Raw genomic sequence first — 26,436 nt, 5'->3', positions numbered from 1 at the left:
ATCCCGCATGGACCACAGTCGGTGGGAAAGTGGGAATATCTTCACTGGAACGCGTTAGTTCAATCAGGCGATGTTAGTCAATGCTAGTCCCCCTTAGCCCACCTTAGTTCACCCTCATTAAGCCCGGTCGGGATAAGTGTTTCGGTGCGCAAGTGGAGCTGGAGCGTTGTGTCCACGTATCCCAAGCCCAAGTTCCCAGCCATCACCGATCATGCAGCTGGCATCATCATCGCCACCAAATAAGCAAATATGCCAAGCAAAGGGATTTCAGTCTACAGCTACATCTCCCCCGCCGTCGACGGCTACGAGGTGGGATTCTCCATTCCGGGAGAGGATGTCCTGCACACGTCGGCCCAGAATTTCACCCCGCGTCGCTTGGAACTCGACTCCGCCAACATCCCCGGGGTGGACAACTTCACCGGTCGCTTTGAATGGAAGGTCTTCCGGTACGGGGAACTCGTCGCCAGTGCCTACAATGACATCAGTACCCTGACGGGCAAGCTCACCAGCGGGGAGATGGTGTCGACCCAGGACTTCCACCCCATCGTCCTGGAGGATGCCATCATCACCTACGGCTTCTACAACGCGGGCCGCGGAGAAGTCGGCCTGACCAAGCGGGATCAGTGCTACGTAACCATCTGCTCAACGGGCAACCGCGCCTGGATGGGCGATCTGGCTCCGGTCGGATCCCTAGAGGCGCAGAAACCCTTCTCCCGCTTCGCCCTCGCCGCTCCGCACGACAACGGGATGAACAGCATGGACAGCTGCGACGCAGTGTTCCAACATCTGGACGGGGACATGCTCGCGGCCGTGCGGCAGCTTGTGCCGATGCTCGCCCACATCCGGCACATCCCCGACGGGTTCCTCATGGAGAAGCTGCCGCACATCGTCTACGGCCTGGCCATCACCCAGAAGAAGGAGATCGCCGTGATGCTGAACATGGGCGCCCGGTACTTCGAGTTCCGACCGGCCAAGCTCCTTCCCATCTTCCAGAAAATCTCCTCCCTCCCTGACACGTATTATTTCCAGCACGCGTGCATCCCGGGGCTGGCCTTCGACGCATTCCTCCGCGCGCAGGTGGCGTTCCTAGATGAGAATCCCACTGAGATTGTGACCATCCACATTCGGTGGGACAACATCGTGGCCGACTGCGAGCGACCGACCGAGGAGCAGATCGGGGAGCTGCTGACCGAGGCGTGCGCCACGGGCGCCGTTCAGCCGCTGACCTGGGGCGGCCGCGAGTGTTTCAGCCAGCCAATCGACGAGCTCCGGAGCACTGGCAAGCGACTGATTTGTGTGATCGAGGCGGACAAGTATGACAGCTGGACGGCGGAGGCGTACGCGACGTTGAGTGCGGACTCGATTCTGGCGCGGTTCGAGGGGATGACCACTGAGGGGCAGGAGAGCAGTGACCTGACGGTGCTGCAGTGCCAGGCCACCTCGCAGTCCATCAAGGAGGTGATGATCTATAGTGTGGTCGAGGCGGGCGCGGTCTCGTCGTGTTTGACCTCGACCAAGGCCGCGTTGGATACGCGGACCCTTCCGTGGATTCGGGAGAACGCGCTGGAGCGACTGCAGGCGGAGCGGACGATCGTGATCATGAACGACTTTATCGATGGGGCGACGACGGACACGTCGATCTTGTTGTCAAAGCAGCGATTGGCTTTGTAGGGGACTGTGGATAGCAGATAGCATCATTGAGATAGAACTAGACTTGTTTCCCAGACTATGATGCCATCGCATCTTTGTTTTCCCGCCGGCACGGAAGAATGATATCGCCGATAAGGCACCCAAAGGCGGTGAGGATCTGCCGATTTCCTCCTCCAAGGAACCAAAACAAAGAGACTCAAGGAATGAGATGAGATAGAACCGTGACAGCTGTCTGTCATTCCAGTTACACCAGGTCTCCTGGCATCATATCCTGGTTGAACTCTATATCTATACACTAGCCAACCTCTTCTTTCACTAGGCTTCAGTGGCTCACACCGACAAATGTGTGCCCTTCAGACTTGCCAACCGGCTTGGATTCCCTACAAACCCAAGGACGAGACGATGTCACTCTCCTGGCTTGGCACCATATGGGTTGGAGGACGTGACAGGGGATCTCAAGGCCATGACTTGGCCGAAGAGCGGTGAATTCAGTTTCCTTTGTTCGCCACAAACTTCTCACAAGCCGGGCCATCCATGGCTGCCTAAAGCTTTCCATGATGTGTGTGCTGTATTTATATCGAAGCGGCCTTGTTCAGCTGCTACACCGGACATCTCGTCATTGACCAGTGCATTCGTCCTGCAATCACCGGGCACAATCGCCGCCCTACAGACCGAACATCTTTGTGCATCATGTCCGATTCTCCAATGGAGCCCTCGAGCGAGCCAAACGACAGCGGGTACTCGAGCGCTCAGGCCTCAATCGAGTATCGCGAGTCTCTGCTTACGGACGTGCGACGTGGGCATCTGGCGGAGCTGCGCGACTCCGTCTATAATAATTACTACGGCATCACAGATAGATTTGGGCGAGGGGAGCCCTTCCAGGAGCTGGAACCAGCCATTCGTGATCTCTGGTTCGCATTCCATGTCTGGGCGCGTAACATCTCCCATGAGACGCCGGAACACGATCGGATAGTGTTGGACTTCATTCGGTTTCAGCTGTCCGGACCCTTACAGCGACTGGTGAAGGAGAGTGACCACGAGTTCGAGGTGGCCCAAACCTCGACCGGGGCGGTCTTGTGGCGCGATGTGCCCTTGTTCCTCGAGGACACGACCGCCTACTTTATCCAGCACTTTCCCACGATGAGGCCCGACCATCGACTCAACTTCACCTACTTTGTGGCCAAGGTCGCATCCACCGGGTTGCTGCAAGACCGACTCGCCGAAGTCGCTCTATTGACCTTCCGCGAGGCGTTAGAGACCGACCGTCCACTGGGAAGCCTCGATTCCTCACCAGACTCCTCCCGGCCTGGGCAGACACTGTCCGACCTGCCCATCGCCGCTTTCCTCCCCGCCATCCGCGCGTGGATCTTCGAGTGTGGACGGAGAATGATTAACTTATGTGATGTGTCTTGGAAGGAGTGCGATGCATCGCTGGGCCGTGGGGGTTCGTTGTTCCTTCAGGCCACGGAGCTGAGTCGCAAGGCGCCAGTTGGTCTTAGTGCAGGGCGATGGCTGTTCTGGATCAAGAGGGTGGACCAGATCCACGAGCAGGCAACACAGGCCCAGGAGACGAAACTCGCCGAGGAGGCCTGGGTTACCCTGGAGTTGATGCTCAACCCGCTCGAACATCGGGATAGTCCCGTTTCTCGAGCGTACAAGGCCGCACTCGACGGCTTTATCCGGGTCAAGTGGCCTGAGTTCTGGGCCTTGAAGATGCCGGTTGAAGAGGAAGACATCGAGGCACGTGAGGATGAGCCTGAGAAGCCTCTGCTTGGAGAGGACTAGACGTGAAGGGCGATGGTGTCATGGTGAAATGCAAGAACTTCTTCCTTGTCGCTGCTTTCCGAGCAAGTGCAGTGCCGTCAAAACCAATTTTAGTCGATGTAAAGCTGTCACTACGATCTACATGTTTTGTACTCAACTATCGTCTTTCTCGGGAGAATTTAAACCCCTCAGTTCGTAAGACAAAGAGCAATAAGTAGCAACATTCAGCGATTCCCACTCCTCTCACTATCTAAGATTCCCAGCATCGTGAGACTCATATGACTCCACGGGACACACATTGACATCGTCCAGAGCCAGCCATACACAACGCACTAATAGCAGTTGCAATCCCTGTTGTAGGAGTCAAAGTTGCACTTGGCACCGTCCTTACTACACTACAAAAGACTCAGTCGACAGATACTACCAAACTTGGACAAGCCGGACTCACCTTTCGGAACTGGCACTTGCAAATAGCCGTCCTTCCACTTTGCGCGGTGTACCTGCATTGATTTTCACTCTTCCGACATTGCTACGTCAGAGTCAATGGGTCAGACTTGGTCTTTTTCGCTTGTGACTGGGCTGTGGAATACTGACTCCATCGTATTTGACTTGAACATTGTTCTCGCTTCTCACGCCGACAGATTCGGCATGATTAAGCGGGGTAGCAGCCACACCCATGGCAGCGAGGAGGATGAAGCCGATTGAAACGGGGGAGATCTTCATCTTGAGAGGGGAGGGTAGCTCAGAGAGTTGTAGATGATAAATGGTCGTAATCTGTGACTTTGCTGCACTTGTGCCTGATGGCAATGACACTGTCCCATCATGAGGGATGAGAGTCTGCCTTATATAATATCAGTAGATGCTTATTCCAGCAGAATCCTCTTGGATCAGCTAGAGAGCAAAGCACCTGAACGAGGCTGAACGTAGCTGAGAGTCGGAATGATCACACGAGGGCTTAGCAGTCCTGTTGACGATGCTTTGTTGTCATCCCCCCGACTTCAAGATGTTTGTCGACGACAGTCATACTTCTGCGTGACTCTTGATGTGTCCAAGTATGGGTGTAATCATCGGTTGGGACTTCAGCGGACTTGTGATAACACGGCGTTCGTCGGGGTTTGAGTTGAAGTTGGCATGCATACGCATCAGTTGTGTTAGCAATGCGGGGTGCAGCCTAGACAGACTCAGTCTCTATGTCTCTGCCTAAGCAAGCAAGTGACGGCTTTGTTTGTCTTTTGTAGGCCACTGGCTGAGAGTAGATGCATACTGGACTCCCCTTTGCAGGAGGCTCTGTACAGCAATCGAGCTTGTGACATATACCCTGAAGCTAAATGAACTAATGTAAAATCTGAACATGTAGGCACCTCATCCGGCAGATAAAGTTTCTAGAGTAGTAATACCTGCGTTAATCGGAATTGCGGGCGATGTCAGGAGCTGGCAATTGGATGCTCAAAAATATATGTTGTGGTAAGAGTTGCACATCACAATAAACCATTAACCATCCTGTATGGAGGAGGGTATAGGGGTTGTACCTTCGCTACCTAGGTTTTCAAGGGCGAGTCAAGGGCACCGTCAGCATAAGCATCTAAGGCTTTGCTAGAATTAGGTATTGCATGGTGAACTGACAACAGCCTTTGGAAGTGTCATAGATAAGTGGATGAGCCCACTACGCATGTTCTTGCTCATGAAGGATTAGTTGAGTCACCATGACACAAGCACGTCTTGGTGGCGCAATTGGTTAGCGCGTACGACTGTTAATCGTGAGGTTGAGAGTTCGATCCTCTCCTAGGACGTCATTTCTTTTTTGTTCTTGTGCTTGTGGGGCGGGGCGACCGGCACATACCCTCCCTGCCTTTCTTTTCTATTCTTCCCTTTTTAACCTCTACACATACACCCCAAACCTAGCCAGAAGCTAAGCAAATTGTGCTTCCAGCTACATTATCCTAACGCCTGGCACCGGACGATGAGCCGAGCACGTGAGCGGAACTCAAGTGTCCCTGCCGATAAGAATACTAGGACTCTATCACGTGAGCGGAAAACGGATCCCACGGCCATTGGCTGCAGCATCCCCCTATGGCCTGACAGGCGGAGGGCAGATGTAGGTCCGGTAAGGCGAAGTTTCGTTTTGTTTCGATTCTCATAAACTTGCAGACATTCTCCCTCTATCTCTTGATCTTCCTTCATCACTGCCACAGTCATGGCTAGTTCTCTCCTCACCCCTGAGCCACGCGCCCGACAGGCCTGTGAACCTTGTCGGTAAGACTCTCTCGGTACTTCCATAGAGATGACCTCATTCACAACTCCATCCCCGGTATCGGTAGGAAGAAGAAGACCAAATGTCCCGGCGAAAGACCAATATGTTCTTTCTGTCGCCGCTTGAATCAGAGATGTACTTACGGGCGGAGTAGTGACCCACCCACTCGTTCGTCCGAGGTAAGCTCCTCCCTTGACACTCTTCAATCGACTCTAATACGCTACAGTCTAGACAAGAGACGCGGGAGCGGCTACGACGGCTGGAATCGCGACTCGAACGCATCGATGGATTCTTTCAGTACGTGATGGGCTCGTGTCTTCGTCTGCTTGGCCAAACTGACCATCTGGAAACAGGACGCTGACGGATCGTGCGCCACAAGACGCCATGCCTTCCCCACAGGCTCAACCATTCCTACACCGGATCCTGCAGAGCCAAACCGAAACCTTGCTGTCTGCCCCAGGCATCCCACAGCCCCAGTCCTTCGACCCATCACGATGGTACGTCTGACTGATTGCCCTTCCTTGATTCTTCTCTGAATCATTCTGAAACTCAAGTCAATCATTGGAACAGCCTGTATCCACCACCAGAAGCTCTAGCTCAGCTAGTGAAAGTGTACGCTGAGAAGGTGCATAGCCAACCACTACCTCTCTTCGACAAAGAGAGACTCTCCGCGCAGATCCGACACTTTCCCGACTTCCTCCTGCAAGCCTTCTTGGCGCTCATCTTGCTCTTCGTCGAGCTGCCTTTCTACGGTGACGCCAAAGCGCAAGCCATCGAACTGTACCTCCGGTCCGCTCGCCCCACGGTCATTCAACTGGCTGCGGAAGGCACTCCATCGGTGCCAGCATTGCAGGCGTTGTGCCTTTTAACCTTGAGTGATGTTGCTGGTGAGGTCTTTTGTAATACCTGCCTGAACCGACAAGCCATGCTGACTTCCCCTAGCCGGTCGACACGCACGAGTCTGGATGGATGTTGGGATCGCGGCTAGGTTGGTTCTCTGTGTGTTCCCCGCCGGCGCAGGGTCCGCTACGGAATCTGCGTCGACGCGGGATGATCAAACGCGGTGTTGCTGGAGTGTGTTTGTGCTTGAAAGGGTCTTCGCCCCCGGCCCGAGTCTCTTGCATATCGACAGCTACCCGCTGGGGCGTGTAGGGTATCCTGTCAGCCCCCCACGGCCCCGCTCCCTCATGGCGAACGATGACGGCTCTGCGCCTAAGGCCTTTGCCAGCAGTGCTGCAGACCTAGGGATACAAGCCTACTGCCTCCAAGTGACTGGACTGTGGTATGAAGTTCTGGGGTACCTGCGACAGCGTCTGGCCAATCCGACCGATGACCCCTGGATCGCCTCCTCCCGCCATCACACGCTGGTTGCGCAGTATTATGAGTTCGAGACGGGGATCTCGCAGCTGCACCGATATCGGAACGTCGGCTTCCACACCATCACCTCGAGTGAACTCCTGCAGCACAAGGAGTACTGGACGGCCTGGCTTCATTTGCAGGTGGCATTCCACGCCGGTCAGGCCTTTCTGCATCATCCGCTGTTCCATGTCACCCATGTGCGACGTGCATCGTCCAAGTTCCAGCCGCCATCCTTCCTCCAACAGACCATAAACCAAGCCCTGCTTCACTCAGGTTGGCCAACGCGGTTGATCCGAACATGGGAGAAACATGGGATTGAGATCAACGACCCCTTTCTCGCTCAACTGGTGGCGACCGCTGCGTCTATTCACTGGATGTTCCAGTTCGCGAGCGAGAAAGCCATCGCCGACCGGGCACGGGAGGACTTTCAGCAGTGCCAACGCTTTCTGACAGATCTAGGGACCCGATGGCCACACGTGGCTGGAATGGTGAGTTTTGATTTTGTTTGGGTTAAATTGAATTGAAATCTGGTCAAAATCAACGACGGTGCTGACGGGGGCTGAACAGGTGGACAAGCTTGCGTATCTCCAAAGTCTGTCAGGACACAGCGCTGGCGCGAGTAGCATTCCGCCTTTCAAATGGTCGGCGATGTGGGATTTGCTCGACCCAAACTCACCTCACAGCAGTGTGGAGGAGTCTCATCTCGCATTTGTGTCTGGTGGCCAGCAGATCGCCACGCAATACCTGGTGCCATTGCGCGAGTCCCCGCCGAACCGGTCCTCATTGGGGGGCGAGGATGAAGTGCTGGCTACATCGTCGGAGTGGATGAATAGCGATTTTTTCAGTCTCCTGGATGTACCATACTTCGGCCAGGGTCCATCGCAGCTCCCGCCCGACTGCCACGGGGAGTTGTAAGTTTTTACGTACAAGATGGACCCCCTCCGCATTTGTCGCATCCGGGCCGGTGTAGGAGTGGGGACGGGATACAATGAAGCCGTGCCCACTCCTCCCGCCAAGCTTTCGATGTGGCCGACCTTCGGACCTGAAAAATTCTCCCCTATCTGACAACAGGCCACGCCCTCCAGGTGGTCTCTATAATAATACACTGCCCTTCCTGGATGTTCTTCGCCTTCAGAGACAAGCACAATTGATCAGCCTCCCATTCTACCCGGAAAAATGGCTATCCCTCCTTCCAAGTCGGCCGCTATTGTCATTGTCGGCGCAGGCGTCTTCGGTCTGTCCACAGCCCTGGAATTGACCCGTCGGGGTTACACCAACATCACTGTCTTGGACCGGCATCTGGCTCCCGTGCCCGATGGCTCCAGTGTCGACGTCTCGCGCATCATCCGCGCCGACTATGCCGATGTCTTCTACGCCCGCATGGCGCTGGACGCCCTGCACAACGGCTGGCACGGCGAGTACGCCCCGTACTTCTACCAGAGCGGCCTGATGTGCACGCAGACGCAAGGCAGCGGCGAGCACGAGTACATCGCCCAGTCGAAGCAGAACATGGAGCAGCTAGGCGGCAAGGCTGCCAACTTGGTATCCTTCCAGGGCGCGGAGATCCGCCAGCAGTACCCCGGCATCCACGGCGATCTCTCGCAGGCCAGCGGCTATGTCAATATGGATTCCGGCTGGGCCAACGCCGAGCTCAGTATCGGCCATCTGGCGCGCAACTGCACCCGGGCCGGCGTGTCATTCCGCGCAGGGCCCCAGGGCACCGTCACCGACCTCCTGACTCAGACCACCCCGACCACCCGCAAGAAGCGGGTGACCGGCGTCCGCACGGCCAGCGGCAAGAGCATCGCCGCCGACCTGGTCATGGTATCGACGGGCGCCTGGACCCCGCATCTGCTGGAGATGACCGGCCGCTCCGTCTCCGTCGCCCAGCCCGTGGCCTTCCTGCAACTCACGGCCGACGAGGCCCGCGAACTCGACAACAACCGCTGCCCTGTGATCCTGGACCTGAGCACTGGGTGGTTCACCTTCCCCCCGACCCCGGGGACCCACCTGCTGAAGATCGCCCGCCACGGGTTCGGCTACGAGCGCACCAACGAGGCCAAGCCGCAGAACCCGAGCTCCTACTCGGCCCCGTCGCTGGCGCGCCAGGGCGGCTACCTGCCCCCGGATGCCGAGAAGGCGCTGCGCGAGGGCCTGGAGCTGTGGCTGCCCCGCTTCAAGGACCGGCCCTTCGTCCAGCGCCGACTGTGCTGGTACAGCGACACCCCCAAGGGCGATTTCATCGTCGATTACCACCCCGACTATGAGGGTTTGTTCGTCGCGACGGGCGGCAGTGGCCAGTACGTCTTACCCTACTCCCCCTGATTGCTTCCTGAACACACGAAACGTATATTCACGGATGAGAGATTCAGCTGCTAACCACCACCAACAGTGCCTTCAAGTTCCTCCCCGTCCTGGGCCGCTACGTTGCGGACAGCCTGGAGCTGACTGCGTCGGCGGAGCAGCGCCAGAAGTGGGCGTGGCCCGTGGCGCCCCGTCCCATCGCCTCAGGAGATGGCAGTCGCGGTGGACCACCTCGCCGTCGCTTGACGCCCGAGGAGCGGGCGCGCTTGTAGATCCTAAATGGTTGATATGAAACGAATGACGAGACAAACAAGACGGCCCGACATCGGGGAATGAATGGTTCTTTGCGTGCAGAATATGTAAACACCACGGTCGCAATTGTACAGCAAGCACCACCGCCCATCTAGCGTTGACATTTTCTAGACAAATACATCTTCCTTTTCCAAGCTTTAGACAGTCCTCCAGTACGAAACCAATCACGCGCGCAGCATGCGCGGCATACGATGTGGCTTAGGGTCCGTCAGCGTCGCAGCCACCACGCTCTCCAACAGACCGGACAAGCCTTCTTTACGCGCTTGCTCTAACCAGGTATCTGCATCCACCGTCCGCAGGGGCGCACGGAAGCGTTCCTCCAGGAAATCCTGAAACCGAGCCACGGGTACCGGGGCGGTGCTGGCATGATGGTGAAAGGTTGGTGACTCATTCAGCTCGGGGTTTTGGCGTCGGCCATCCAGACTACGCAAAGCGGCCTGCGTGATCTCCATCGCCACGTCCGTGACGGACACAAAGTCGAAGAAGCCCGTCCAGTGGGGGAGGGCTGGGACCTGAAGTGTGCGCAAGGACCACTGGATGAGACCCTGCATGAAGTCGGTGCCGTGCATGCCTTCGCCCACGATGTTAGTCGGCCGATGAATGGCGCAGGGAAGCTGGAACCGGGCCGCGCACTGCTCCAGATATACCTCGCTCGCCCACTTCGACGCCACGTAGCCGCTGTCCGCCCCATCTACGGGAGGTAAGCAGTGCGCGACAGACTGAGGGGGCAGGGAGTCCAGGTCGTTCAATTGGGCGACATCGGCCGTCGAGACGAAGTGGAGCGGGATTTGACGCCGTAAGGCCATGCAGGCGAGGTGGCGGGTGGACTGCACGTTGGCTGGGTGTAAGGATCGGTACGACTTTAAGAACGAGACGTCGGCGCCGTTGTGGATGATCAGGTCGACGCGCGAAGCCAGCTCCTGCCAACAGACCCGGTCGAGACCCAGTCTGGGCGCTGTGAGATCCCCCTCGTAGCGGACCACCTTAGCCGTGCCAGCAGCAGATGCGACCGACGGCGGCGTTAGGCGATGGATACAATGAATGCGGGCCACGCGAGGGTCGGCCGCCAGGCATCGCAGTAGTGCAGAGCCCAGAAATCCAGTCGCGCCGGTCAGACACACTTCAATGCCTCCATCCGCATGGAGAGGACTGGGTTGAGGGCCCCTCCCGTCGCGGATGTACTTCTCTTCCAGCCCGGGTAGGGTTTCCTGATTCCAATCGAGGCTGGACTCGGGTGGCGGAGTTGGCGCACCGGTCAGCAAGGCGGCCATGTCTTCTATGGTGCTGGACTGGAAAAGCGTGGACAAAGGGATAGTTCGCTTCATGTGTTGCTGTAACAAGGCTTGCACCTTCACCATTAACAAGGAGTTGCCCCCCACTTGGAAGAAGTCACTCGTTGAACTCCAGACGGCTGTCTGAGCGGATTGATCCAAGCATTGCTCCCAGATCCAGATGACGAAGCGTTCGGAATCCGAGATCGTGAGAGACATGGTATGCTGCCTCTTGGAGGGCAATGGCAGTTGGTCGACGGCTCGTCGATCCAGCTTGCCATTGGGGTTCCGGGGCAGGCCATCGACTGGGACGATGACTTGAGGTAGCATGTATGGCGGCAGTGGAAGGTTGGCAACGAGCTCGTCGAGGAACTGTAGCATCTCGTTCACGGCCGCGAGTTCCTGCGTGCAGGCAGGGACAACAAACGCTGTCAGAAAGCGACGATCCCCTTCGGCGTCGTGCAAGCCGCGCACAGAGATCACTGCCTCTGCAAGTCGTCCATCCGCCGACTTCAGAATCGTGTTGGCCATGTCGTCAAGCTCAATGCGATAGCCCCGTAGCTTGACTTGGTGATCACCGTCGATGCGTCCGAGATACACAAGCTCCCCAGTAGGGAGCAGACGGCCTTTATCGCCGGTTCGATACATGGTGCAACCGCGAATCTTGTCTGGAGTGTCCACGAATGGATCCGGTCGGAATCTCTGTTTCGTAAGGGCATCTTTGTGCAAGTATCCCCTGGCAACTCCCGGACCACTGACGACAATCTCCCCAGTGAACCCTACGGGCAGCGGCGCACCGTCGAGATCGATGATATAGGTCGAGTAGTTGGGCAGGGTCCAACCAACACTGATGAGTTGCAGATCAATGCAGGCAGGATCGAACGTATCGATTGCAAGACATGAGCTCGAAATCGAGATCTCGGTTGGTCCATATCGATTGATGAGCCGCAGGCCAGGTCGCTGTAGGGCGTGGAATGACTCAATGAGATGTCGTGGCAAGGCTTCACCTCCCACAAAGGCAGTTCTCCAGGAGGACAGTTGTTGCAGAGCATTTGATCCGTACCGCAGTAACATCATGTATTCAGATGGTGTGGCGTAAGTGTAGGTGACGTTTTCGGCCAGCATCAGCCGAGAGAGCGCGATGGCATCTCCCCGTAGACGGCGCGGGGCGACAATCAATGTGCCGCCCCCCACCAAAGGCTGAAGCATCTGGTCAAGAGAGACATCGAAGCCAAGTGAGCTTTGCTGCAGCGCAGTTTCACAACTGATCTGAAACCGATGGCGCACTCCCAGAATCTGGTGTAGCAGATTGGCATGCGTGAGCATGATTCCCTTGGGGGTGCCGGTGGATCCGCTAGTATAGAGAACACAAGCTGCTGATTCACACTGGGACAAGTCAGGGCACCCCTGGGTCTGAGCAAGGCGGATCTCGGAGATGGAGACCGGGGTACTCGAATGAAGATTTAGTCGCCTGATGACCGATTCGGTTGGGTCGTGGTATATAATCGCTGCTGGCTGGCAGTCGTCCAAGATCAGTTGGAGTCGAGCGAAGGGATTGTGCGGGTCGAGCGGTACATAGATGGCATTGATGCGCCATATCGCCAAGAGATGACAGACCGAATATAGGGTCGGCTCGCAACATACCGCGACATAGCCCTGGGCTTGAACCCCATTCCTGTGAAGGACGGCTGCTGCGAGTTGAATGTGCTGCTGCATCTGCTTGTATGTGAAGCTGTTACCGTCCGCATCCTTGACGGCAACTACTTCAGGCCTCGCGATTGACATTTGCTCGATTCGCTTCGAGAGCGTGGCCGGATCTGTGATATCCAGATAGGGTCCTTTCCCGAAAACCAGCCCGGCCATAACGTCGTTCTCGTCGTATAAACGCTGCTGTGCAATTGACATTTTCGGGTTCCGTACACAAGACTCAAAGAGGCGCATGTAAGCTCGTAGCAGGAAATGTAGACTTTCGTGTGAGTACAAATAAATTGGGGAGCGAAGGGTAATGCTGGCAGTTCCATCACGCTGCCGGGTTAAGTATAGAACGAGATCACAGGGAGCTGCAGCATCTCTCTCGATAGAGATCTCAGAGAGGTTTCCAGCGTGCTGATCTTGATAGATGAGTTGCACCTGAAACAGAGGATGTGCAGGGGTCGAGTGTGACCTTGAACGATGGCAGAGGAGGTCGTTCACATTTCCAGGCCCATATTTCAGAGTTTCCAGGGTAGTCTGACAGGCTCGGTGGATGATTTCGGTGATCGTGTCCTGAGGTGTGATGTTAAAGCAATGGGGAAGCAATTGGACTTCCTTTCGCCCTCCACGCTGAGGCTCTGCGACTCCGATGCAGCCCTCGCGGATGTCCAGGAGTCGTGCTAGAAGGGCTTGCAGTACCGCTAAGTGGCCATGGAACTCAGTAGCACCCATCTGGCGCACCAGAGAACGGAAGGCAGCCACCGTTCCACTGGATAGGAAGATCTGAGCTTCATGTGTGAGATACTCCGGTAGCATTCGCCGCGCAGGGACTTGGCTGAAATCAAATAGTGGCAAGGTACAGGGCCATTTCGCAGAAGTGCACTTCAGTGAATCATTCTCGCCAGTCATTTCGTCAGTGGTGTCTCTCGCTGTCGTCTTGCGATTGAGGTTGAGGAACGAGCTGGAGTGGCATCTCAGGGATCATAAATTCACTTCAGCAAATTGAGCTGCAGCCCTCTGAGTTTGGTGTAAACAACATCTCTTGCCTGATCTAGCCTGATGCCATGGAAAATGCACCAGGAGAAGATGTCTTTGGTTCAGAGTTTGGGTGGTGACGACGACGGCGCACGTCGTCGGGCTTGATCTCACGAACACCCATGGTTCGCTTCCCGTGTTTTTCCAAGCAAGAGCCTCATATCCTAAGGTTTTTGATATCCCGGGGATCTGGAGGAAACTCGAAAAGGTGCGAATGTTGAACCGTACTTGGAAATGTAAGTATGTGGCATTTTCTCGCCAGTCATGCGCCGTCTTAGAAACTCAATGCTCCAGAGACCCGGCCCTGATACTGGACTGTGTATGTCCTGGACCCCGCAAACGCATTCATGCTCTAGAGCAGTATCCTGTTGACGGTTGTTCTGGGGAGGAACTCAGTCTCAAATACCTGATTCCTCAGTCGGGAATACGGTCTCTCCGCTGCAGTCGTTCAGGAAATAGAGAAGCGAAAGTTCAGTCAACTGTTGACGCAAACGATTAGCTCATCGAACCACACAGCTAGAAATCGGCGGGGAGAACTGGGGGGAACTGGGGAGAACTGGCCGAGCTGGTTATCGAAAAGATTTCCACAAGTGGCAATAGGAGGTAGTGGTAGAGACGTGTGATTCATCCATGATCGACTGGATCTTCGTCACGGAAGGAGGTCGGATCAGCTTCCAGGCGAGAGTGAGTGCAGTGAAGAACCTCGTCTCCCTATTCGGTCATAGCAAAGACGGCCACTTCAGCTCAAGAGAGCACTAATTCACCCAATTCACTGCTGCTCTTCGGAACTATCTTCCTCGCCCCTTTTCCTGTTTCAGTACTGTCGAAATAAGAATGGGCGATCATGCCAGGAACAGGTGCCAACATCGACAATGAATTCCAGGAAATGCCAGTCAGTCCACCATCCCTTGCATGAGACTGCCACATTGAAGATGAATAGACGTGAACGTTGTGAAGAGTCTCAGGGCCACTGCCGCACTAAAACACATTGTAACACACTGTAGCCATCAAGGTCCATGCAGGGGTTCTGCCACGATGATCTATACGAGTTCATTCCCGGGGAACTTCCTTCAAAGTAGACAGATTTAAACGCGGGGGGAAGGCAACCCTAATTGGATTGGTAGGAAGGCCCTTAGGTCTACATCCTCAAGCGAGTGTCAACTGACCTAAATCAGGGTACCAAATCGCTAGCAACTGCACGCTCAGCGATCATCGAGATTGATTGGTTTGTCGTGATGATCGGCCCCGTTGTGTCTCTTCTTGCAGAATCTGATATATCCGTATGCACAGACCCGATACAGTGCTAGGATCGCCGATCCTCGGCAGGAATCGACATCATTCAGCTTCGGCAAGGAGTTCCAGGTAGATTATGCTCCTGACAGATCACAGCATGACAGTCTTCGGTCGCAGATCTGGCCGCATCGGCGTGGTCAATCCCTCCTGTCGAGCCATGGTGGCGGTACTTATCGCCAGATAATCATTGCATTGCGGAGCAATGGCTGTCGTAACTTTGCGACAGCCTCGAAATGATATCAATTCGTAAGAAGCAGGCTTCGATCTAAGCGAGCTCACCACACCACAGTGAGAGGCCCTTCATACTACGCCTGCCCATACTTTAATGCCCAGCAGGCCCCTGACACGCCCGGGGCCTCATGTACTGCTTCGCGTCCTATTTCTTGATTGTCAGCTTTATCTTCAAATTCTGACTCCACATCATGAAAAGGGCACTCGCGCAGGGAGAGAAGGGGTACGACCATGATAACTTGCGACATGTGGTGATCACAGCCAGTTGTTTCGCACTGGTTGTGTCGACTTTGGCTGTGGGCCTGCGCCTGTGGTGTCGGCGTATCACTCGCACGAAGGTCTTCTTGGATGACTACCTCATGATCGTTGCCTTGGTGGGTGGCAAAGCGCCGACTGCAGCTGTATCTTCGTGGATGCTGACCAGCAACTATTGACAGGTCTTCGAATATGGCATCACGGTCGCAGGGGTCGTTCGTATGTCAATAAGTTGTGATTGCATGGCCAGTTGAATTGCTTGCTGATGTGGAACTAGTTCTGTACAACGGTCTGGGAACCCACATCATCTACGTATCCCCCGAGCAGCTTGTGGTCTACATGAAGGTGATCCCCCTTAGTCTGGTATGATCGGAATCAATGCACTGACTTCAACACGCCAATAGACCTTATCGACGGGCACGTTCCTGTACACCTTGTGCATCACCTTCGTTAAACTCTCCATCCTCGCGCTCTACAAACGAATCTTCTCCATTCGTCCGATGATGCAAGCTTCGAACGTGGTCGCGTGCATCGTGATCCTCTGGTGCTTCGGAGTCTGCCTCATTGGCGCCGTGACCTGCATGCCGTTCAAGAAGCTGTGGGAGCCCAATCTCCCGGGAGGCTGCATCAACCTGGCCCAATTCTACTACGGTCTTCAAATCCCCAACATCCTGACTGACGCAATCATTCTCGTGTTGCCGATGAAAGCCGTCTGGAATCTGCAGGTCCCTAGGTCGCAGAAGGTCATGCTGTCAGGCATTTTCCTGATTGGTACCACGTACGTCATCTGATCTCTTCCTGCAAGGCACCAGAACTGACACCTGCAGAACCCTTGCCTTTGACATCGTGCGACTGGTAGTAATGGTCCAGCTTTCGGAGGCAGGAGGCGATATCACCTGTAAGCTACCCCCGCTTATAGGATCCTAATAACTCGATCCCCTACTAATCGGGTCACAGATGACCAAGTGACTGCAAGTGTATGGACCTGTATCGAGCCCATGATGGGGATCACGGCCGCCTGCCTCTCCAACATGCGACCCCTCTTCGTAATGCTGCCCCGGCCCGATTGGAGCAAGAATCTGTCGTGGCGCAGGAATGCCTTCTCCTTGTCCTCCTCCGACCAGTCGAAGACGAAGAGTATGGAGCAAAAGCCGAACATCCACTCCACCACGGTGATCCGCATTGATAGCTCCCGCTTGACCAACTCGAGCACTGCCAGCGAACGGGAGGAGGTTTGAAGTCGTCGGTTTCAATCATTAGGAGTCATGGTACTATTCTCCATTATAGATCAAGATAATTCTTCCAAGTATGTCTCGTAATCACTAAGACAAGTTTCTATTCAACTTCGAGGACAATCACAATTTCCCTGGTCAGTCGGAAGATTTGCTTGCTAGAAGAGGAAAAGAGAGGCAGATGAGGAAATGTTAAGGAAACCGAACAAGTATCTATTAGGCTACAGCTCTCCACATAAGCTCTCAAGTGCATAAGAATGTCGACAGAGATGAGTCAATTTAGGGAATCCACTACCGAACAAATGGCAGGTTGATGGGTAGTTGAAAGGCCACAGTGTTATCTCTACGGTCTGGCTGATACGAAACAGCCTTAAGAGAGACCAAACACGCTCGGAAGTACTCTCATTTGAGATGATATATAGAAGGCAAACTTAACAAGTGAGATACAGTGTGTCTTTAGGCGGTATCCGAAGGGTAATACAAGACGAGCGCGTTCTTGTAGTTTTGTTTGGCATCTTCATCCAGCAAGGCTTGAAGGAATTCTGGACCATGCTAGTCAGAACATGCCGCTTCGACAGATACAACCAGGGAATCATCTCATGAGGGGACTTACCGCCAAAGTCCACTTTGCCATCTGCGTTGGCATCACAGACCTTGAGAAACTTCTTGGCATCCTCTTTGTCGCCCTTGAATACATACTTGGCGATCTGGTCGATGTCGAAATTGCCTAACCAGAAACGTTAATTACAGCTGTGGCGTGTGCGAAGAGCACTACTTGCCCGTCTTCTTCTCTTTCTGCTCGAGAGGGGTTCAGCAGTCAGTCTTCTGGGGATTCTTTTCAAGAATGAGGCGGGAGAGAAAAGACATACGGAAGCATGAAAGAACTCGATCAGAGCCTGGAGAAAGCCCCACGAGTAGTAGGCATCCTGCGTAATCGGTCAGCGGCTTCTTTGTCCGAGGTGAAGATGGGCCAGGCATACCCATTTGACTTCTTCCTTGTCAGACATGGTGTGGATTTGAGAATTGAACGTTGAGATCTGGATTCGGATTGTAGGTCTGGCAGAACTTGAGAGTTGATGCTTTCCATGTGCTTGCTCTAAGCCCCGAGATGTGAGCCCTTCTTATAGACCTCACTCCGTGCGCTCAGAGTAACCTAAGGCGCAACAACCAAGGAACCAAGCCATGGCCTAGAAGCGAAACTTCCACTTCCGATGGTGATGTTGCATTGCGACTTGACGCTCTCAGCCCCGCCTCTTTGTCTCAGTCGCCGATCCTATCGTGTGGAGCAACTTCATTCGCATAATGAGATTGCTCCTCCATAGTGCTGCATCTAGTGGTGACGCCTTGATTCGACGTGCATGGGAGCACGCTGTCTGCGATCCACCAGGGCTCCAAATGGCCCCGCAGATCAGACCAGGCAGCTCAGCAGCTCATTTGAACTTCCGGAATGAAGTATCTACCCGACCCTTTCTCTGTAGGATCAGTAGTCCATAGCAGACAGGTAACAACACGATTATTCTTCGAGAACCTCATCCGAAGGCTGCGAGGTTGCAAGATTTAGCGGATCGGAAATCTCGAAGGGCAGTCCGATCCCATGCATTAGTTAGGTGCTTCTCCGCCGATCAGCTCGCCATCGTGCTCGACCACGTCAGTATCAGGTCTGCACATCACTTTGGAATCCGACCGGGGATATGCATGGTCCATCTCGCTACTAGTAGCTACTAACTTAGTAGTCAACTAATTAACCTTGAATTAATGAGTTGGAGTTATCACCGCAGAACTAGAGAGGGGGTAGGCAGAGCGGTGAACAGAGCGGTAGGCAGAGCGGTAGGCAGAGCGGTAGAGAAAGCGGCAGGCGGAACGGCTTGTGTCGGATAGTCACGGCCAGAGAAGGTAGTAGAAAGAGCGGAGCGATAAAGAACGACGATAAGCGCTCGGCTGGCAGGTCGACTACCGCCTGCTCCAATGGGAAACTGCCGCGGTTGAGCGGGGAAGCTCCTGGTCGCCTCCAATTTCCACCTTCACCTTCACCTTTACCTTGTCAACACAACACCACTCTCATCCCATCTGAATTACTGAATCCCAGTTGCATACTACTCCGCAACTGACAAGAACCACGACTGACAATCTTTGTAGGCTTCAGCCCTGCTTGTTATCTTGGTGGGCTCAGTCTCCATCTCCCCCTCGTTATCGGCGATAAGATCGCGTGGCTTCGGCCCATCGGCATTGTTCTCCATCCTCCACTCCATCCCCCATCTCCAACTTGCCTCAATTTAAGGACCATACCCCCTTCTTCCCCTCATCCCCTCCCTCATCCCCTCCCTCATCCATTCTTCTTCTCTCAGCAATCTGATCCTTGCCATCATTTCAACACCATGACCAAATCCGATGGCGAAACCGTCACCTTGGCGGACTATCTCTTCACCCGCCTACAGCAGCTCGGGGTCAAGTCTATCTTCGGCGTCCCCGGCGACTACAACCTGCGCTTGCTGGATTATGTCGATCCCTCAGGGCTACACTGGGTAGGAACATGCAATGAGCTCAACGCTGCCTACGCAGCCGATGGATACGCGCGCTTGGCTGGCTTGTCCGCCATGATCACCACCTTTGGAGTCGGAGAGTTGTCTGCCATCAATGGGATCGCCGGTGCCTACGCAGAACGGGCGCCGGTGGTGCACATCGTGGGCACACCTCCTCGACCATCCCAGGAGTCTCGCGCCTTGGTCCATCACACCTTTGCCGACGGCGAATACCGCCGCTTTGCCGCCATGCACGCCCACGTCACCATTGCTCAGACAAATCTCAATGATCCTCGCACCGTGCCCGAGCAGATTGACACAGTGCTGCAGCAAGCTCTGATCCACAGCCGTCCAGTTTACATCGAGATTCCGGACGACATGCCGGGCGTACTGGTGGCGGCCGCCAATCTTACCACCAACATCCAGCGTCCGGCTGCCCCGACCACTGCGCAAGAGAGTACCATCCTCACACGCATCGCCGACCGTATCTACACGGCCAAACAACCCCTGATCCTCGTCGACGGCGAGAGTCGTGCTATCGGCATCCTCGATGAAATCAGCACGCTCGTGCACCAAACCTCCTGGCCAACCTTCACTACCGTCTCGGGCAAAGGCCTGGTGGACGAACACCAACCCAACGTCTACGGCAACTACGCCGGCCGCCTGGGCGACCCTGATCACAAGATTTACTTCGACCAGACGGATCTTATCCTCGAGTTCGGGTTGCACGCAACCGACACCAACACATTAGGCTTCCAAACTCTCCCCAACCCCGCCACCTCCATCACTTTCACCGACAAGGCCGTGCGCATTGGCGACGACACCTACCGCGACCTGTCGCCCGCCTTCGTCACGCGCCTAGTGCAGAGCCTCGATTTCGGTCGCATCTCAAAGCCCACCAACCCGCCCCAGAAGACCGTGATCCCCACCGAATCCCTCCCGCCGACCGGTCGCATCACCCAGAAACACTTCTACCGGCGCGTCAACTCTCTCCTCCGCCCGGGCGACGTCGTCCTCACGGAGACCGGCACCGCCAGCTACGGCGGCCGGGACTTCACCCTCCCGACGGGCACGCGCCTGTTTGGCGCCATCACCTGGCTCTCGATTGGCTACATGCTGCCCGCCACCCTGGGCGCGGCGCTGGCGCAACGCGAGTTGAACCCGAACACGCCCACCCGGGCAGTCCTCTTCATCGGCGACGGCAGTCTGCAAATGACCGTCCAAGAACTCAGCACGATCATCCGCGAGAAGCTGGACGTGGTGATCTTCCTGCTCAACAACGAAGGGTACACGATCGAGCGGGCGATCCACGGCCGGAAGCAGGCGTACAACGACGTGGCCCGGTGGCGACACCACCTGGCGGCGGACTTCTTCGGGGCGGAGGAAGGTCACGGCGCCCGGAATAGCTTCACGGCCAACAACTGGGCGGAGCTGGACGCGGTGCTACAACAGGATGCCATTCACAAGGGGGAGGGCCTGCGGTGGGTGGAGGTTTTCATGGAGAAGGAGGACGTGGAGGGGCTGTTGAGGGTGATTTTGGAGAAGCAGATTGCCGCGGAGAAGGCTTGATCTATCACCATTCTACTGATTCTGTTGTTTACCTCAAGATCTCTCAATTTCTTTAGAAGAAGGAATTCGAAGACGATAAGCTAATAATACACGCTGCCACAGGCAGGAATGAAAGTCTAGTCCTGTTCGAAGAGATAATCCTGGTTTGGTACATCCATCCATCATGATTAACAGTCTCCCTTCTTCCTATCAGATAACTCGGGTTCGGCTAGCATTTACACACACTGATTAATAGAGTTAGCCTCTGCCTCTGGTGGAGGATTATAATCGTGGGAATGGTGAACTTACCCTCCGCTGCACTTGCCCTTCGAGAAAAGACCGCATTTGGGGCACTGCGACGCCGTCTTGCACGTGGTTGCCTTGGTGGTTGCCGCGGCGGTCGTCGTCGTGGTTTTGGTAGTGGTCGTGGTAGTTTTGCTGGAGGTAGTGGTAGTAGTGGTAGTCGTTTTGATAGTCGTGGTGGTGGTGGTGGTGGACAAAGTAGTCGAGGTGGTCGTGGTAGTGGAAGGAGCGGAGGAAGTAGTAGTAGTAGTAGTAGTGGCAGTAGTAGTAGTGGTAGAAGGGGCGGAAGAAGTAGTAGTAGTGGAAGAAGAAGAAGAAGTAGTGGAAGAAGTGGCAGGGGTAGACGAAGTAGTCGAAGTCGAGGACGAAGTAGTCGGAGACGAAGTGTGCGACGAGGTAGTCGAAGTTGTGGTGGTGACTGACGAGCTGGGCGCAACCTTGGTGGTGGTGGTGGACTGCTTGGTGGTCACTGGTGTCTCAACTGTGTGGGTAGTCACCGGCTTGGAGGTCTCCGACTTCACCGTCGTCGAGCCGTGCAGAGTCTTCGAGATCTCGCTCTCCGGAGTGTGCGTGGTCGCCTTGGAGGTCACGATAATGCTGGTGTGCGAGGCTGGTGATCCATTAGCAAAGCAAGATAAGTAGGGCTGTGGAGGATAGAACCCACCCGTCACGACAGCCGAGGAGCCAGCATGGGTCGTAACCGCTGCACTGGACGAAGCAGAAACGGAAGAGGTAGGCGTGCAGGCTGCGACGCTGCTCTCAGCACCGCGCTTAGCAAACGCGATAGCACTGGGAGCCGAGAAGTCCAGCAGCTGCTTGGCATCCCAGGTCCATGAGGCAGCAGGGTACTTGGCGTTGAAGGCATCCAGACCCTGGCCCAGGGCGTTCTTCTGTCCGGATGCGTCGGTGGTGGGCGTCACCTGGCCTGAGATGGAGGCAAGCCGCGAGGAGACCGAGGTCGCCTGCGTCGAGAGGAACTCCTCCATCCAGCTCGAGTAAGAGTCGGCCCAGCCCTTGCCAGGGATCGGATCGTTGCACCCAGTGGTGAGCTGGTCGATTCCCAGGAAGGCCTCGTAGATGCGCTTGTTCGTCGTCTTGAAGACCTCGGCGATTTTGTTGTCGCGGAGGAGCGAGACCACCGTGGCCATGGTGTTGATGATGGAGAGGGCGTTGTTGGCTTCCTCTTCAGTCGTTGAGCCCTTGGGGGTTTGCATTCCGCTGAGGTTCTCGTCGAACATCTATAGTCGTCAATAGCTGAATAAGAGAAACAAGCATTGCGATCGACTTACAGGCGCCTTCATGCTGTTCAGCTGGTTGTCCATAGCGACAAAGTCCAGATACGTGTTACTGGGTAGCTGCAAGCAGCGCATTAGCAAGCGCTGGCTTCTTATATGTAGCCTGTGAAGCACTCACCAGGCCGTATAGCCGCTGGAGTCGGCTCTTGACTCCATTCGCCGTTGGGTGTTCCGTATCCTGGGTGAGGAAGAACGTCTTGAAGCTGTTACAGAAGTTGTACTTCGCAATCATGGCCGAAAAGAAGCTATCGACAATCTTCAACTCGTCTGGGAGACTCGGTTAGCGTACTACAGGGTAGATAGCGCAGGCCGATACGCCCATTGGCACTTACAAACATGGTCAACGTTGATGTACGAATCGGTCGGGGTGACCTTGGCCCCAAGAGCGATGTACTTCTGGCCTGTACCCGCATTGGCCGAGTCCCAGTAGGCCGCAACAGTGTCCGTAAGCACAGAACTATCGGTGATCACATCGTACGTGACCGCTCCGGCTGGGCACTGGTCCAGCTTGGGGATATAGTATCCCAGGAATGCGCTTCCCTGTACCGACTCCAGGGTAGCAGGTCCGGGGTACTGCGGCTTGAAGATCTTCGTCCCCAGAGCGCACTTGCCGTTGTTGTAACTGTTGGTGGTGCGGCCTCGACGGGCGAGCTGATGCAGCTCGTGCGAGTCGCGCTTGCTGGTGGTGGTGGTCGAATCATCCTCGCCATCATCGGCGTCGTCATCGTCCGTGGTAGTGTTGTCGACATTCAAAAAGTATGTCCATCCGCAAGTTGCTTGGGCCGATGAGGCCGAAGCTACGGCCGAGGAGGATGCTGCAGCGCGAGCTTGGACGGGGATGGCGGACGCCGATGCCCAGGAGCTCAGGAGCAGCAGACTGAGAGCGATTGCTTTTGGTGGTGTCATCTCTGACGGTTGCAAAAGAGTGTGGGATAAAGAGTGTGGAGTAAAGAGCGTGGAGTGTTGTGGTGAGAAGGAAGATATCCTGGAGAGCAGTCTTCACTGACTTATATAGCCAGGGTTGTCTCGATCAGCAGGCTAGTCTCCATCAGTGCAACAGATGGGCAAATCTACCCTGGTGTCTCTGCTGTTGATCCTGCTATGCCAGCCGTGCGGTTTCATCCTTGGGGCCGACTTCAGACACTACGGCATGGCCACCGCAGGATTGGTACCTGGCCCCCATTCTCTCCTTTGAGACTCGGGGTCGCCTGCACAACTCTTGCAGGACGCTTGATCATGCGTCTAATCAATCAGTATAGTGATTTTTATGATTGTTCGCATTGGACCTTTTCGCACAACATACCGGTACCGGAGCGACAAGTTTTGGAAAGAAGTATGTCCCAGCAGATCTTAGCCTGAGGTAGAGAGAACGAGAAAGAAGTGCTTCCTCTTGTCATCACCAGAAGAATCCACTAATAATAGCCTGAGCTAGTGGGGTAGAAATCTAGATCAACGCTGTGGTCGGTCGCAGAACCCTAGGTTCGCCACAGGTACGAGGTGCAGAACAAGCCAGGGGCTACAACACTTGAACACGAGGCTCAGTCTTCTTGCTCGACTGACCATTGCTCATGCATCCATGGCTTATTGTCCAGAGCCTATCAATTCGAAACAAGATGACGACCGAGCAGCTTGTCAGGCTCTATGGCCCCCACCCCCTGCGGCTCAAGAACAGACGATGATCAGCACCGCAGATTTTGAGTGATCTGATTCAATGTGAAGAGAGAACCATAATAAGGCCAGTCGTCGAAGGTCTTATTCCCATTCAGGGGTGCCATGAGCTATCCTGCAGGAACATATACCCTATGGTGGCACCAAGGGTGATGGATCGAAGGTGAAAGGCCGTGTCGGGCTGATGGCCCCCACGAGGTGTTCGGCCTCCTCTGACTCCGACACGAGCGCCACTGACCCCAGGCTACCACCACCACTTTCCGTATTTGACGGTCTTCCCTTATCACCAGTAGTCGTGAGGTTTTCATCCTCAGTCAAGGCTCTGATTGTTTGAGACAAGTGTTGATAGAGTTAGAAGAACATATCGACATCAATACACACCGCGATCTAACATCCGATGGGCTCCGCGCATCTACGTTCCATTTCCCCTTTCTCACACATCATCTTGGCGGAAACGAGTCAAGCCAGCGTGTAATCTGCCGCGCACGCGCAGCTGCCTGTTCCAGTGATACATATCCATCAGAATCTCCTTCCGCCAAGCTCACCAAGCAGCTGTGGACGGAGCGTGCGCTGAAGGGCAGCTCTTCCTGCTCCGGCGACCACGCCCACGGAACTGATTCCACTTCACCGGTGTCGAAGCGATGCACAGAAATGGTCACCGGCTCCGCATAGGTGGTCGCACCCAGCACAATGCCCGCGGGGGAGACGAGGCGAATCGCACCTTGCTCGAAGCTCAAGGTCCATGTGAGCTGCGGGTCCCCAGGGTAGGGTTGGCCTCGACTGAAGTAGGCGACTAGACTAGCCTGGGGTGCCACGTGGGCTGATTCCGGCAAGTGTCCTATGGAGGTTAGTGAGATCCTGGGGTGGGAATGGTTCCACGTCTTAAAAGCGCCACTTACCATGGAGGCTGACGAGATCAGGCACATCGGAGCGGATGGTCTCCACGATCGATCCGGTGGTGGGATCGCGCACACGAATGTGCGGGCGCTGAAGCTGGAATTGAACATGGTCGGTCTCAGGGATCACATCCCCGACCACGGATTGCACAAAGTCGATGACTGTCTCTACTTAGCATGGAGGGCTGGTGGTGCTGGTGGTGCTGGTGCTGGTACTGGTGGGGGGCTCTCTTTAGGGTTACGTACCATGAGCGAAGCCGATCGTGATGGGATTCCCGCCGACCGACCGCTGGGCGAAATATGCCAACCCGGGCGGCAGAAACTCACGATCGAGGGTGCCCCCAAAAGCGTGTACCTCCGTATTCAGCAAGCGACCCAGTGAACCCGACTGAAGTAGGTCTCGGATCCGACGCACGGGGGGTGCAAAGCGACTCTGGAGCCCCACCGCGACTTGAGCACCACTGCGGCGGCGGGCGGCGAGAAGCTCATCGAGGTGGGTCGCATTGCTGGCAATGGGCCACTCAATGTAGGTCGATTTGCCCGCCTGAATCATGGGCAACGCGGTCTCATAGTGCCGATCGACTCGCGTGCTGCAAATCACGAGATCGATCGTGCGATCCGCGGCCAGATCGCCCGGACTGCCATAGGGCGTGACGCTATTGGCATCCAACTGGTATTCGGCAATGGCGGCTTCGGCGGCCGACCGGCTACTGTTACAGAGCGCGGCGATCTGGAACCGCGAAGACCGGCGCAGACCCGGCAAATGCGCATTGGCAGCCCAGGAGGTTGTGGCGGTGGCCGAGAGACCGATGATCGCAGTACGAGTCGACATGATGCCAGTGAGGTGTACATGTACATAGATATATATGTCGGGGGTGTGACCTCATGGGTCTGTCTCATGCAGCAGCAGCAAATATATACTCCGTAGAATGCGGGGAGACCACTCTCCCGCAACATGATTAGAAATCGAAAGTCGCTATCGGATGGCGTGACCGATGCTGGTTGGATTATCAATCAGCATTCTGTGAATGCGAAGTGGAGAAGATGTCGAGGGAGAGAAGTTTGTACTGCACAGCGTGAAATACATATAGGTTTGGGAAGCCCATGCTTGATCTGGAAGCTCGCGTTGAAGTAACTGATGAGTTGAGGGCGAGGCTCCGTGCCCCAGTGGGAGGAGACATTCTTTGTTGAAGTGCGAAGAGCCTTGAATTGATACAAGTATGGACATGAGGTATTCGCTGAGGGACGATCAAGAACCTGGCAAGGTCAAATGTATTGATTACAGCCCGATGTGACAATGTAGTAGTACTGAGTAGTAAGTACAGTACCATGTAGATGTGGTTGTTGCTGAGACTAACAGGTAGTGACTAACTAGTCAGATGTTGATGCCTGGTGGCCGAGGGGGCCTTAGGCCGGCAACTGAAGGCTCGTCGAAGATGACATCATTGTGGCTTGCCGGTGGCTTGCCCGATTAAGGTTACGCAACAGTGACAGTGATAACTAATGCGCATGGCCATGAAGACAGCAGAAGCTACTTAGCTAGTACTAACTCATAGAG

At 55.2% G+C, this 26,436-nt stretch overlaps 11 protein-coding genes and 1 non-coding gene across 12 annotated transcripts; 7 read left to right on the top strand and 5 right to left on the bottom strand.

Annotated features, from left to right (window-relative positions):
- The first annotated feature begins 39 nt into the window (after positions 1–39).
- On the top strand, positions 40–1,724 carry BO86DRAFT_390377 (PLC-like phosphodiesterase). The gene has a single exon (XM_025672368.1). It carries the CDS (start codon positions 250–252, stop codon positions 1,669–1,671), a length of 1,422 nt encoding a protein of 473 aa, XP_025526308.1. The 5' UTR covers positions 40–249; the 3' UTR covers positions 1,672–1,724.
- A 141-nt stretch (positions 1,725–1,865) lies between these two features.
- On the top strand, positions 1,866–3,622 carry BO86DRAFT_390376 (DUF3632 domain-containing protein). The gene has a single exon (XM_025672367.1). It carries the CDS (start codon positions 2,341–2,343, stop codon positions 3,433–3,435), a length of 1,095 nt encoding a protein of 364 aa, XP_025526307.1. The 5' UTR covers positions 1,866–2,340; the 3' UTR covers positions 3,436–3,622.
- BO86DRAFT_129218 (antimicrobial peptide) lies at positions 3,591–4,245 on the bottom strand. Its single transcript, XM_025666092.1, has 3 exons — positions 4,009–4,245; positions 3,863–3,943; positions 3,591–3,809 (listed from the first exon to the last, which is right to left on the bottom strand). The coding sequence occupies exons 1-3, from the start codon at positions 4,135–4,137 to the stop codon at positions 3,747–3,749; spliced, it is 273 nt and encodes a 90-aa protein (XP_025526306.1). The 5' UTR covers positions 4,138–4,245; the 3' UTR covers positions 3,591–3,746.
- An 885-nt stretch (positions 4,246–5,130) lies between these two features.
- Positions 5,131–5,204, top strand: BO86DRAFT_t185. The gene has a single exon. It is a non-coding gene; the product is annotated as a tRNA-Asn (tRNA).
- A 630-nt stretch (positions 5,205–5,834) lies between these two features.
- BO86DRAFT_129190 (fungal specific transcription factor domain-containing protein) lies at positions 5,835–8,070 on the top strand. Its single transcript, XM_025666091.1, has 5 exons — positions 5,835–5,962; positions 6,019–6,162; positions 6,236–6,552; positions 6,608–7,512; positions 7,592–8,070. Exons 2-5 carry the CDS (start codon positions 6,050–6,052, stop codon positions 7,937–7,939), a joined length of 1,683 nt encoding a protein of 560 aa, XP_025526305.1. The 5' UTR covers positions 5,835–5,962; positions 6,019–6,049; the 3' UTR covers positions 7,940–8,070.
- BO86DRAFT_129152 (NAD(P)/FAD-dependent oxidoreductase) lies at positions 8,071–9,702 on the top strand. The gene is made up of 2 exons (XM_025666090.1): positions 8,071–9,324; positions 9,417–9,702. The coding sequence occupies exons 1-2, from the start codon at positions 8,201–8,203 to the stop codon at positions 9,598–9,600; spliced, it is 1,308 nt and encodes a 435-aa protein (XP_025526304.1). The 5' UTR covers positions 8,071–8,200; the 3' UTR covers positions 9,601–9,702.
- Positions 9,703–10,227: 525 nt separating this feature from the next.
- BO86DRAFT_296879 (acetyl-CoA synthetase-like protein) lies at positions 10,228–13,452 on the bottom strand (the record flags this gene model as incomplete). Its single annotated transcript, XM_025667419.1, has 1 exon — positions 10,228–13,452. A coding segment is annotated over one exon (3,225 nt), but the record flags the coding sequence as incomplete, so codon positions are not given.
- Positions 13,453–15,374: 1,922 nt separating this feature from the next.
- On the top strand, positions 15,375–16,478 carry BO86DRAFT_297757 (uncharacterized protein; the record flags this gene model as incomplete). The annotated part of the gene is made up of 6 exons (XM_025667424.1): positions 15,375–15,536; positions 15,600–15,636; positions 15,695–15,762; positions 15,822–16,195; positions 16,245–16,315; positions 16,375–16,478. Coding segments are annotated over 6 exons (816 nt in total), but the record flags the coding sequence as incomplete, so codon positions are not given.
- A 526-nt stretch (positions 16,479–17,004) lies between these two features.
- BO86DRAFT_129107 (uncharacterized protein) lies at positions 17,005–17,803 on the bottom strand. Its single transcript, XM_025666089.1, has 5 exons — positions 17,630–17,803; positions 17,519–17,575; positions 17,429–17,444; positions 17,263–17,376; positions 17,005–17,191 (listed from the first exon to the last, which is right to left on the bottom strand). The coding sequence occupies exons 1-5, from the start codon at positions 17,654–17,656 to the stop codon at positions 17,106–17,108; spliced, it is 300 nt and encodes a 99-aa protein (XP_025526301.1). The 5' UTR covers positions 17,657–17,803; the 3' UTR covers positions 17,005–17,105.
- An 896-nt stretch (positions 17,804–18,699) lies between these two features.
- Positions 18,700–20,825, top strand: BO86DRAFT_390374 (alpha-keto acid decarboxylase family protein). Its single transcript, XM_025672366.1, has one exon. It carries the CDS (start codon positions 19,025–19,027, stop codon positions 20,735–20,737), a length of 1,713 nt encoding a protein of 570 aa, XP_025526300.1. The 5' UTR covers positions 18,700–19,024; the 3' UTR covers positions 20,738–20,825.
- Positions 20,826–20,841: 16 nt separating this feature from the next.
- Positions 20,842–23,317, bottom strand: BO86DRAFT_129022 (uncharacterized protein). The gene is made up of 6 exons (XM_025666087.1): positions 22,647–23,317; positions 22,433–22,581; positions 22,309–22,374; positions 21,684–22,257; positions 21,026–21,629; positions 20,842–20,961 (listed from the first exon to the last, which is right to left on the bottom strand). The coding sequence occupies exons 1-6, from the start codon at positions 23,218–23,220 to the stop codon at positions 20,946–20,948; spliced, it is 1,983 nt and encodes a 660-aa protein (XP_025526299.1). The 5' UTR covers positions 23,221–23,317; the 3' UTR covers positions 20,842–20,945.
- Positions 23,318–24,422: 1,105 nt separating this feature from the next.
- Positions 24,423–25,710, bottom strand: BO86DRAFT_316199 (Gfo/Idh/MocA family protein; the record flags this gene model as incomplete). Its single annotated transcript, XM_025668122.1, has 3 exons — positions 24,423–24,820; positions 24,882–25,040; positions 25,125–25,710. 3 exons carry the CDS (start codon positions 25,708–25,710, stop codon positions 24,423–24,425), a joined length of 1,143 nt encoding a protein of 380 aa, XP_025526298.1.
- Positions 25,711–26,436: the final 726 nt, after the last annotated feature.

The sequence above is a fragment of the Aspergillus japonicus genome, assembly GCF_003184785.1.
Source record: "Aspergillus japonicus CBS 114.51 unplaced genomic scaffold BO86scaffold_35, whole genome shotgun sequence".
Classification (NCBI taxonomy): Eukaryota; Fungi; Ascomycota; class Eurotiomycetes; order Eurotiales; family Aspergillaceae; genus Aspergillus; species Aspergillus japonicus.
This window is presented reverse-complemented; position numbering and strand designations above follow the sequence as displayed.

Bases quoted from the DNA above. Each gene is read 5' to 3' on its own strand.
- BO86DRAFT_390377 (XM_025672368.1), top strand. From the start codon at position 250: ATGCCAAGCAAAGGGATTTCAGTCTACAGCTACATCTCCCCCGCCGTC.
- BO86DRAFT_390376 (XM_025672367.1), top strand. From the start codon at position 2,341: ATGTCCGATTCTCCAATGGAGCCCTCGAGCGAGCCAAACGACAGCGGG.
- BO86DRAFT_129218 (XM_025666092.1), bottom strand. From the start codon at position 4,137: ATGAAGATCTCCCCCGTTTCAATCGGCTTCATCCTCCTCGCTGCCATG. The intron at 3,944-4,008 runs GTCAGTATTCCA...ACTCTGACGTAG, and splicing joins TTCAAGTCAAATACGATGGA to CAATGTCGGAAGAGTGAAAA. The intron at 3,810-3,862 runs GTGAGTCCGGCT...AGTCTTTTGTAG, and splicing joins GCAAGTGCCAGTTCCGAAAG to TGTAGTAAGGACGGTGCCAA.
- BO86DRAFT_129190 (XM_025666091.1), top strand. From the start codon at position 6,050: ATGCCTTCCCCACAGGCTCAACCATTCCTACACCGGATCCTGCAGAGC. The intron at 6,163-6,235 runs GTACGTCTGACT...TCATTGGAACAG, and splicing joins TCCTTCGACCCATCACGATG to CCTGTATCCACCACCAGAAG. The intron at 6,553-6,607 runs GTGAGGTCTTTT...GACTTCCCCTAG, and splicing joins AACCTTGAGTGATGTTGCTG to CCGGTCGACACGCACGAGTC.
- BO86DRAFT_129152 (XM_025666090.1), top strand. From the start codon at position 8,201: ATGGCTATCCCTCCTTCCAAGTCGGCCGCTATTGTCATTGTCGGCGCA. The intron at 9,325-9,416 runs GTACGTCTTACC...CACCACCAACAG, and splicing joins GCGACGGGCGGCAGTGGCCA to TGCCTTCAAGTTCCTCCCCG.
- BO86DRAFT_129107 (XM_025666089.1), bottom strand. From the start codon at position 17,656: ATGTCTGACAAGGAAGAAGTCAAATGG. The intron at 17,576-17,629 runs GTATGCCTGGCC...CCGATTACGCAG, and splicing joins ACAAGGAAGAAGTCAAATGG to GATGCCTACTACTCGTGGGG. The intron at 17,192-17,262 runs GTAAGTCCCCTC...AGCATGGTCCAG, and splicing joins TGGCAAAGTGGACTTTGGCG to AATTCCTTCAAGCCTTGCTG.
- BO86DRAFT_390374 (XM_025672366.1), top strand. From the start codon at position 19,025: ATGACCAAATCCGATGGCGAAACCGTCACCTTGGCGGACTATCTCTTC.
- BO86DRAFT_129022 (XM_025666087.1), bottom strand. From the start codon at position 23,220: ATGACACCACCAAAAGCAATCGCTCTCAGTCTGCTGCTCCTGAGCTCC. The intron at 22,258-22,308 runs GTAAGTCGATCG...TGACGACTATAG, and splicing joins TGAACAGCATGAAGGCGCCT to ATGTTCGACGAGAACCTCAG. The intron at 21,630-21,683 runs GTGGGTTCTATC...ATGGATCACCAG, and splicing joins CTCCTCGGCTGTCGTGACGG to CCTCGCACACCAGCATTATC.